The sequence below is a fragment of the Stigmatopora argus genome, chromosome 1, assembly GCF_051989625.1.
Source record: "Stigmatopora argus isolate UIUO_Sarg chromosome 1, RoL_Sarg_1.0, whole genome shotgun sequence".
Lineage (NCBI taxonomy): Eukaryota > Metazoa > Chordata > Actinopteri > Syngnathiformes > Syngnathidae > Stigmatopora > Stigmatopora argus.
Window position 1 is genome coordinate 7,519,608 of NC_135387.1, and position 11,244 is coordinate 7,530,851.

General features: G+C 39.2%; 1 protein-coding gene across 3 annotated transcripts in view; it reads right to left on the bottom strand.

Annotated features, from left to right (window-relative positions):
* Positions 1-1,242: 1,242 nt before the first annotated feature.
* Positions 1,243-11,244, bottom strand: part of ddx19a (DEAD-box helicase 19a) — an 11,141-nt gene continuing 1,139 nt past the window's right edge. For 2 of the 3 annotated variants that reach the window (XM_077622446.1, XM_077622529.1), the window contains 9 exons: positions 11,222-11,244; positions 8,805-8,897; positions 4,738-4,840; positions 4,550-4,664; positions 4,305-4,482; positions 2,441-2,678; positions 2,178-2,340; positions 1,896-2,087; positions 1,243-1,813 (listed from right to left, as the gene is read on the bottom strand). The exon at positions 11,222-11,244 is cut by the window's right edge and continues 167 nt beyond it. In XM_077622446.1, coding sequence (XP_077478572.1) covers positions 1,752-1,813; positions 1,896-2,087; positions 2,178-2,340; positions 2,441-2,678; positions 4,305-4,482; positions 4,550-4,664; positions 4,738-4,840; positions 8,805-8,897; positions 11,222-11,244 — 1,167 coding nt within the window. In that variant the 3' untranslated portion in view covers positions 1,243-1,751. The remainder of the gene's footprint in view (positions 1,814-1,895; positions 2,088-2,177; positions 2,341-2,440; positions 2,679-4,304; positions 4,483-4,549; positions 4,665-4,737; positions 4,841-8,804; positions 8,898-11,221) is intronic. The other variant, XM_077622612.1, reaches the window with a different exon arrangement.

Below are 11,244 nucleotides of genomic sequence, written 5' to 3' on the forward strand. Positions count from 1 at the left end.
CCACCTGTGTGGAATTTACATGTTCTCCCCAGGCCTGCATGGGTTTTCTCTGGGTACTCCAGTTTCCTCCCATTCCAAAGACATGCATGGTAGGCTGATTGGACATTCTAAATTGAATGGTTGTTTGTCTCCTTGTGCCCTGTGATTGCCTGGCCACCAATTCAGGGTGTCCACCGCCTCAGACCCGAAGTCAGCTGGGATAGGCTACAGCACCCCCCACGAGTCTAGTGATGATAAAGCGGTTCAGAAAATGAAATGAGATGAAAAGCAGAGGGTGTGAAAGACAGGTGGTTGTCATGACAACCAGGCTGCTATAGCAACAACTGTGATGCCCAAATTGAAACCCTTCCCGTCCAAAAGAGAAATAAGGCAAGGTTGAATGCAATTGGTGATTTCAACATGGAAGATTGTAATAAAAATAAATAAAAAAAATTTTGTTATTGATACCAACAGCATTCCCAAGCGAATGGAATGGATTTAAAGATGAGGCCAAGGTGAAGAGGTGAGACAAGTCGTGATTTGTACCGTGACCCTGGGGCACCGATATCCAGCAGGCCCAGTGCAGAGCTCCAGCTGGTCCCCCAGCACGGCAACCTGAATTGGCCCGGTTTTCCACAGCTCAACATGTGCAAAGTCCTCCTTGCCAGCTACAATCGGATGGGGAATGTGAGAACCCTGTCTTCAGAGGCAATGACACCCACGTCCGGCACGGTGGGTTTGAGCAGCACTTTAACTCTGTGGGCTCTCTAAGGACAGTGCAAGACTACATCGAGGCTAAGTGAGGGGCCCGGTACACAAACGAGGTTGCCATAACAACGAGGGATATGCCACGCAGCTTCACAGACTTGAATTTGACTCAGCCTCAATGTGGCATCCAGGAAAAATCAGTTCTTTGCATCAGTGGAACTAGTATAGAAAGAATAAATGGATTTACATACTCCATGCCCAATCTATTGGCCCTTCTATACATTAAATTGGAGGTAAAGAAATAAAATGTTTGCAGCATTTATCAAATATTACCATTTGTTATTTTAACCTCCTCATAAATGCAGATAAAGACCATGAAAAAAAAATCTCATCCTGCCAGTAGCGGGATTTAAAACTTTAAAATGCCTGGTAGTAGACAGCAAACACCCATCACCTGAAAGTAAATAAAAATGTTAAAAAAATGTTCAAATTATTATTATTGATTATTATTGCAAGTCACTTGGGAATTATACTTAAATATATTTTCACAGAAAGGGCAGTTTTCATAGTTTTTTTATTCATTTTCTGTACATCATTTAACAAGCCAAATTACAATGACAACGTCTACTCTGACTAATGCACATAACTATTTGGGATGGGCTCAAGCACCCCCTCCTCAGATATGCGGCAACGAAGATGAATGAATGAAAAGTACTTAAAGGCATTTCAGAGCAATGGCAGAGTAGGGAGAAATTTGTTCATGAATTGGCCATAAGATGTCGCCATCCATAAGACTGTTGCTCACCATTCATCAAAAACCTTCTAGCACAGTTAATGACAGAAAGAACCTCAAGCCAACCAAATATGTGATACACTTAACAAAATATAATTATCAACACTAGAATATTTTCCAATTTCTTGCAAACATTCAAACGACAATGAAGAAAAATAAAACAACACTGCAAACAACACAACCAAATGAGGCACACTCAGTTTGAATACCTGGCAAAGAAATTTGCTACTAGGAACAACTCAAATGTTAAGTATGAGTTTGTCTTTTGTTTTTAGTTGAAGTGCTTCTCAAGTTCGTCGACATTTCTCGTGTCCAATTTGAGGATCTTCCTGGCTGGGAAAATCAACAATGACAAAGTACATGATAAATATTCTGATGTTCGTGTTATTTTAAATGCGAGCGGAAGAACCAATACCAAAGTGCGTCTCGATTTGTCGGATGACTTCTAATCCGTACTCGCTGTCCACCATGTTGATGGCGAAGCCTTGCTTCCCAAAACGTCCCGTTCGGCCAATCCGGTGAAGGTATGTGTCTTTATCGGCAAAGCCATTCACGTCCAGGGGGAGGTCAAAGTTGACCACCAGCGAAACCTGTTCAACATCAATGCCTTGGCACAAAAGACAACAATATAATAGCATAATTTTTTTATTATAATTTTCTAATCTTTACATTTTAGCAATGTACTTTTGTCTCTTACCTCTTGAGCAAACATTTGTTGTGACAAGAACCTTCTCCTTGCCATCTCGAAAACGTTCGATGATACTAGCTCTTTGCCCCACACTTAGTTCTCCACTCAGCAGTGCTACGCTGTGGCCTTCCTTGGTCAGGTTAACAGACAGCCAAGCCGCAATCTTGCGGGTCTATATATACATATATAAAACATACATTCCTCATGCTGCAACAAAGTAAAACGTTTCAATGTTGACAACATTTGTATGGGGTCTACCCGTCGATACTGACATGACAGAAGATCATGGCCTGCGCCACGGTCATACTCCCATAGAGGTCGCACAGAAAGGTGAACTTGTCCTCCTTGTTCTGGCACCAGACATAAAACTGCTTGATGTTGTCCAGGGTCTCCTCTTCACGACGTAGGCGGATGATGTTTGCCTCAGGAACAATCAACTCGGCAAACTTCCACACCTCCTCCTCAAAGGTCGCAGAGAAGAAGAGCATCTGACAGTCTTTAGACAAATGTCTGTTGTCGTATAAACGTACAGTAAAATGATTACTTCAAAGACTTTGGGAATATTATTCTTTAAATGCATTGTTCCTTTTTGATTTTTTTTGGGTTGTTTTCTTACCTCACATGTTTTGGCGTATTACTACCAGTGACATACTGATGAAGGCGGAGGTAATACGGCGAAACATGTTGGGGAAAAAAATACCTAAAATTGTTGTGAAAAAGGAACAAAAACCCGTCAAAGAATACTAAATAAATTTAACCAGTTTTAACCTACTGTCCTTTTTGAAGATAGCTTGTAATTCTTTTTTTTACCTGATGAGTTTTCCTATTTAATGCAAATGTTCTGAAAACCTTAGAAAAATAGAAAAAATGTTAACTTGGGTTAACAAAACTATTATATTTGAGGAAGATATACTGTTTGGGTTAATCATCCATTTCAGCAATGCAATTTTGGATTTTGCCAAGGTTGTGTTTTGTAACCCCAAAATAAACTAAAAGCTTTAAATGTTAGAACAGCATTAACAATGCAGAAAACAACTCTAAAATGTGTAAGCCCTCCCAATGGCAATTTCATTTGACATGCCATTGTTTTTCGATTTCACTGAAACTTCTAATTTGACTATCGAGATTAAAATGAACAGGACCGGCGTTTTCACAATCTTGGCGAATATCTTTTTTTTCCATTTTGGTCATGTATATTTACTTTCAGTTTGGGCACAAGTGCAACCCAAACATCGAAATAAAAAATTTAATGAAATAAATTTCCACATAAAATGTGGCATACTCCAAAGCAATGTATGTTTTCCCCAAGGTTATTATGTATTTGGCATCTTAAAATGCGATATACTCCAAAGAAACTTCCCCCCCCCTTGGTTAGTATGCATATTGGAATTCTGCAACATCTACAGTGGTACCTCGACATACGAGTGGCCCGACATACAAGCAATTCGAGATACGAGTAAAATTGCGGGCAAATATTTATCTTGAGATACGAGACAAATTTTGATATACGAGCAGACAGCGGATGCGAGATGCTGCTCATAAGAACATCATGGGCAGTGACTCTCTCCCCGCAACTCTCTCGTGTAATATCTCTGGTCGCAACTCCCTCTTTGTAATGTCTCTTGCGAGCACTGGATGGAGCGTTGCATTTTTTCAGTGTTCAGTGAGCCAAAGAGAGAAGAAAGGTATCAAAATGTCAAACAAAATTAGAATTAAGTTTAGTGTTAGGGTCGATTAAACTTATTTTTGAGTGAGTCTCCATCGTAATCCAAGTTCATTTAAATTTGTAAATGTTATGTTACGAGGGCTTTGCCGTGCAAAAGCCCCCCCCCTGTCCGTCTCTCCCTCTCTCCCTCTCCCCCCTTCGAAATCCGTATAATTTTAGTACTATTAAACACATTTTAGTAATATTAAACCACTAGTTATGTGTTACTTTGTTAATAGATGGCGAATTAGAACAAATAAAACATTTTTTCCATTCCAATATCCTGTTTTCTGTGTTTTTTCAGAGGGTTGGAACGAAATAATTTGTTTTTAGTTCATTTCAATGGGAAACGTTCGTTTGAGCTCAGTCCTGGAACGAATTAAGCTCGTATCTTGAGGTACTACTGTACTTCGGAACGACTTACACCTGACCTGTGAATGCGGATGCTCCGGTCACGATGACCTTGAGTGGCGATCATCACGTCAGCTTCATCCAGCACAAACAAGGTGATCTTTCTGGGGTCAATGATTTTATACTTGGTGCACCAGTCCAGGGTGGTGCCTGGGGTTCCCACCACAATCTGCTCTTGCAAGTGGCTGCCTCTCACCACTGAACAAAAACCAAGTGACAAGTCAAAATTTCAGATGGGTGGCAGAAAGATTGTTAAATTTCCTACTTTTGTTGCCCCGAATGGCGTATGCTATTTTGATTTCTGAGCAGTGTTTGCCCATCTGTTCCATCACTTGTCCAATTTGCAGGGAAAGCTCGTATGTAGGTGCTACACAAAGAGCCTAGTAAAATAATGGAAAAACAAATCGATCAACAACAACAAAATATAAATATCAGCAGGCCACAAAGGGTTACCTGGGTCCACTTGTTCTCGGGTTTAACATGGCTGAGCATGGCCAGAGAAAAGGCAGCAGTTTTTCCTGTTCCGGACTGTGCTTGTGCAATTAAATTCTGTGGTCTGCAATCAAAGGAAAAGTTCAAGTGATATTTTTCATTTAGATTAGGTTTGAGTGATTTTACAATACGGTCATACCTCTACTTACAAATGACTGTAGGTACGTAATTTTCAGGTTACGAATTTTTTTATATGAAAATGAGTGACTCGAGATAAGAAAAACACCTAAGTGGTGAAATCCCCCAAAAAGTAAATGCATTTCCTTATCTGTTATTTTATTTTGAAAATATTGTCACCGATTCATTGATTCTCGCTTTAGAACATCGCTACCCACTACTGGGCTCTCATTCTATCTCTTATAATGACAATAAAAGCATTCAATTCAATTGGCTGTCTCACAACAACCACTATCCATGTTTCAAGATTCTCTCTTGCATACCTGTCCACCTCGACTAAATGCTCCCCTTATTAATGACTGCAATTCCCCGTATTAAGTGATTAAAAACCATGCAAATGCAATGCGGCACATATTTTCACGTCTAAAATGTAGTTTTACAAAGTGGACGGCTTTATTACGTCTTCCGTAGTAACGGCTGTGGAGGGAACTATTTCAGTGGTGTGGGGCACATTTTCATATGCTTTATTTATTTAAAGACATTAATCAATCATTTCCTTACAATTTTCTCTAATTTTTGTGTGTTTCCTCACATCTTTCATCAAAAATCGGAACACTTTGACCAATTTTAAAGGGTTTAGTTGGTAGTTGTGTGAGGACCGTGGAAAGAATTAGATAATTTACATATAAAGTAAACCTCTACTTATGAAATTTTCCAATTACGAAAAAAGTTCTGGAATCAATTAATTTTGTAAGTAGAGGTATGAATGTACTTATGAGCAATGTTCCCTCTAAACTGCGCGCGTGCGCAATTGCGCACTACTCTCGTCTTCTCTGCGCACAGCAAATCCTATGGAGCGCACCAAATAAAATCCCAATTTTTTTTTAGCTTTGAGGCTGACGCGCGAACCAGTCATCCACCGGGCCGCCCATTCATAGATATTAATCATTACATTTTATTCTTACTAAATTATTTATGTGTAGTAGACATACACCTGCTTATGGCAGGTGTGATACTGGTGTGCCCATAGCGAGCAATGATGATATGGCTCACACCGGTACTCAGTGTGCTCAGGGAGGTTGTCTTTCTGCCCAGACAAACAAAAAATTAGAGGGAACATTGCTTATGAGTCAGTAAGAAATCATAGTTTGAGAGATCACTGCTTGTTTAGAACCAAAACACAGTTGTCGCGCTATAAAAATTCTCTTTTGAAAAATGTGTTAGATGAGAAAGGAAAATTTTGGTTACATGCATAGCACAGCAAACGTGTATACAATTATGTACAGGTCTGATACAGAAGACGTTTAGAACTTCAAATCAATCAAGCAAAATGTACAGCTATGATATGAGAAGTAATTCAGCAGGTCAATTCAATTAAGCCAAAGCATGAAATGGAGGGGCGGCCCGGTGTTGCGAGTGGTTAGCACGTTGGCCTCACAGCTCTGGGGTCCTTATTTCAAATCCAAGTCACGTCCACCTGCGTGGGTTTCCTCCGGGTACTCCGGTTTCCTCCCACATTCCAAAAACATGCATGGTAGGCTGATTGAACACTCTAAATTGCCCCTAGGTATGGTGTGAGTGTGTATGGTTGTCAGTCTCCTTGTGCCCTGCGATCGGCTGGCCACCGATTCAGGGTGGCCCCCGCCTCTGGCCCAGAGATAGCTGGGATAGGCTCCAGCACCCCCCGTGACCCTAATGAGGACAAAGCGGTTCAGAAAATGAGATGAGGTAAGATGAAATGTCGAAATGGAATTCTCTTTCATGGGGACCCTGAAAAGGGAAATAAAACATGAAGCAGCTTTTAAGGATGTCCAAAATCAAGGGTTTTTTTCCGTAGCTTGACGGTAGAAGCCACTTTAACAAGCAGATAAATGGCGCATGCGCGCCTGCGTAGTGCTGCAAGAACGGTAATTGTTTGTGGTCTGAAAGTTTTGCATGTGTTAAAAAACGGTGTCAAAGGTCAAAAATGCGACTCGGGATCGATTTGAATTGATTTTTTGAAGAACCAAAGGCAAAATTCCAAAATCGGGCCATTATGAAACAATTCACTATTGAAGTTAACCATAGTCGAAAACCGCATTAAGGTGTCCAATCCGTATGAAATGGCTGTTTTTGTAAGTGTCCAAAATCGAGGGTTTTTTATCGATTTTTAGCAAGATGACACGAATGACCTGCAAAATGATGCAAGTGCAATGTTGTCCTCGTCATGGTGCTTTTACAAAACAGAGTGGTTTTGATCTGAAAGTTTCCCAAGTACCGAAAAAAATGGCCCAAAGTTGCACTTTTCCGACCTAAAAAATGTGACACCCTGGTAGAAATATCGATTTTCTGAAAAACTAGAGTCCAAATTCGAAAATCGTCCACGGTGCATACCGAGAGGCGTAAATTTGCCAACTTTTGGTGAAAACCGCATTCGGACTTACGGTCTTGTCTCCATTTTACTCAGGTCTCACGGACACGCATACACACACGCGCACACATTCTCAGAAATAGTAAAATGTATATAGATATTGTAGTCAATCCTCTAATTGTGAAAGAGTTAACAAATGGGTAAACGTACAATTGTTTTTTTCTTCTTCACATTTTCCAGAAAGCGCCTCTTGTGCAATCAAGTGTTTGTTACCTTCACTTCCAATACTGTGAACAATTATCTTTAAGGTATAATTTGCTGTTACAAGTTAAGTGTTTTCATCCACATTTTTAACTGCTTACAAGAGCCTTGAAGCATTAATACAGAACAAAACCCCTGTTGTGGTTAGGCTAGTATTTCTCGACCACTGTGCTGTGAGCGAATTATCAGGTGTGCCGTGGGAAATGACTGGCCAAGATGTCACACATTGTATAAAAATTAAAATATGACAAACAATAAATCCATATTGTAATATTAGAAGATTAATATCTTCATATTGCTAGATTAAAGTCATTTGTGTTTTTTTTAAATGTAATGTGATCCGAAAGTTTGGTTTCACGGGAATCAAGTTTTGGTAATGTTAAGTTTCTGTGACAACAAAATTGTTTTTGGCATAATATTAAGAACTAATAAATTAATCTTGAAGAAAAAGTCAAAATAAGGAGAATCAAATCAGTACATGAAATATTAGTCATTAATGATAATCACTATTATATTTTTTGTTTTTCAAATTTGAGACTTCAAAATTCTGTGAATAAGTAAATTAGTTTCCTCATTGTTCAATTATGAAAGAAACCACATTACATTACTATAAAAAGAGAATATAAAATATGATTTTAAAAAAAGTGTTTTTGTTTTTCTGTTGTGCAATAAAGATAGGTCAACTCCATCTTTAAACTATGAAAAGTAACAAATGATAAAACCTGGAGAAATTTTGACATTTGTCTTCAAACCAAATGTTTCTATACAATATGAAAAAAATCAACGGCATTGCATTGGCAAGCAGACTATTTTCAGCCTCACAAAAAGAAAGAATGTAAATTCACCTTACGTGTTGACATTTAAATAAATATATAAAAAAGATGGATGAACCCACTTTAACCCAAGTTAACAAGTTTTCGATTTTTGCAATGTTTTCATAACATTTGCATAAAATAGGAAAACTCCTTGATATAAAGTAAAAAATATGAATAAAATTTAATTTAATCTAATCACAGCTGCCCTCAACTAATAACTAGCGTCCACGTCACACCGGTGCCTCTGTTTTTTGTGGTGTTCGGGTGGTGTAATTGCAGTTTATATTTATCGAATTTTCGAAATTTTAATTATTGTTGACAAAAAATATTTGACAATAATTATTGTTATCGTTTTATCGCCAACCTGAAATAAAAGCTGGATCTTGGTAAGAAATAAGTGGAAGAACAAAAAACAGAACAAAAAAAAACATACATGCAATTTTTGTTAAGAGAAGCAAACTTTGTACTGCAAAACATTGACTCACGGCTGTGCCAGCATCAAAGGCAGAGCTTTCTCCTGAATCATAGAAGGCCTGTTGAAGCCCATGCCATAGACACCCATCAAAAGCTCCGGTTTCCTATTCATGCAAGAAAGAAAAAAACACTTGGATGCCAAACATTTCAATCTCGACAAAAAAAAATGTGAAAGTAGTGTGCAAAATGATTGTGTTGTTGGCAAAGAAATACTTTGCACATTTCGAACTACTGCTCCACTGGCTGCACATTCTCAATAACCTATTCTTTGCATTCACCAAAAAAGTAACTTCTTATGCTAGTCGTCACAGTATATAACAATACTCCTTTGATACTATCTTACTGTCAAGTAAGTTAGCGCTCAGGCCCTACTACACCATTAATATCAGTACAGTGGTACCTCTACTTACGAAATTAATTGGTTCCAGAATTTTTTTCATAACTTGAAAATTCTCTTATTTGTTCCACGGTCCTCACACAACTACCAACTAAACCCTTTAAAATTGGTCAAAGTGTCCTAGTTTTGTATGAGAGAAAATTAAAGGGAAATTATTTATTAATGTCTTGAAATAAATAAAGCATAGGTAAATATGCCCTACACCGCTGAAATAGTTCCCTCCGCAGCCGTTATTATGGGAGACGTAATAGCTGTGTTTGTCTGCCAGATGGCGGCAAAATCGCAGCCTTCTGGCTTTTAAATATTATATTACCATATTTTCACGACTATAAGGCGCACTAAAAAGTCTTACATTTTCTCCAAAATAGACAGGGCGCCTTATAATGCGGAACGCCATGTGTAAGCTCTGAAGTCTGACTGAGAACACTTCTTGCCGACACGCTTCTTATATAGAGAGAAGGCGGACGTGGGTGGGGTCAGGCGCTAAAGGCACGCCCCTACAAGGTACCCGTATATAGTGTGGGCATGTGTTTATTGCAAAACAATTTCGGTTTGGTTTCTAAGGCCCCCCGAAGCAGCGGTGGAAAACCAAGTCACGAAAATGAACTCTGAGCTTGCCGTCATTCCGAGAGGCTTAACTAAAGCACCGGGCTAGTTACGCCACTATTTGCGAATGGATTGTGGCCGCCTAGACGAACGTGTCTGCTTGCACTGTTGTTAAATGCACTAACAACAGATGCTTGAAAACCGCTGGACATTGGCATCAACACAGCTTTACGAAGGGTGGCAGGCAGCGGCGGGCTAGTTACGCTAGCTACTATTTGCGAATGGATTGTGGCCTGGACATCGACATCAACACACAGCTTTACGAAGGGTGGCAGGCAGCGACGGGCTAGTTACGCTAGCTACTATTTGCGAATGGATTGTGGCCTGGACATCGACATCAACACAACTTTACGAAGGGTGGCAGGCAGCGCCGGGCTAGTTATGCTAGCTACTATTTGCGAATGGATTGTGGCCTGGACATTGACATCAACACAGCTTTACGAAGGGTGGCAGGCAGCGCCGGGCTAGTTACGCTAGCTACAATTTGCGAATGGATTGTGGCCGCCTGGACGAACGTATAAAACTCAGCGCTTTCGATGACTCATTTGGACAATTGTTCAATTCGGACACAGAAAATGAGTACTTTGATGGATTTGTGGGTGATGATGACGTGAGTACATTGTAAAATGGCTAAATAAAGTACAACCGAACTCAGTTTTGCTTCCGTTGCCTTTTTAAAAACGTGTTTGTAGCGTGTCCATATGTTTAAGCTGGTGTATGTTTTGCCATGCCTGGCTGCGTCTTTAAAAACGGTGTGTCCTGTGTGTGTGTCAAATACAGAAATAGCACTCGTTACTGACACTGCCCCTTTAAATGCGATGCGCCATATAGTTGTGAAAATACGGTAATTCAAATTTCTATGGATAACCTGATGATGATAGATAACGATATCAGTATATTGTCACACCTCTAATTAACATTATGTGTCATTAGTAAGATTGACATTAACAAAATAGATTTTTTTCTTTTTAAAGAGCCTAAAAAGTAATATAAATTTGGCTTTTGCCGATAAATTTTCTCTTATGTTAACTTTGACTTGGCAAATTTTGCGGTTCACCTGAAAGACTACTGTAATGTTTATTGAGGGGTGGCAAACAAGTTAGACACAAATAAGCAGCATAAAACAAAATCCAATCTCCCAATTATTTTTTAAATATAATTTATTATTTGTTTTATTTGGCCCTGATTAATTTGAGTGTGTTTTAAGAGAGAATCAAAATAAGAGAAACGAGGCAAAGAGCCACAGTATATACAAAATATCAGAAGCAAAGAGCCACGTTTATTTTGGCTGGGAGCCGCATTCGGCTCAAGAGCCACATATTCGCCACCCCTGTGTTAATTGGTACCTTTACTGGAATTGTATTTGTTTAGGATGTTGGGTGGACTGAAATGGTTATGAAGGTAAAATAGTCTACGTAGACTCACATGCGCAACTCCTCGAAACTCTT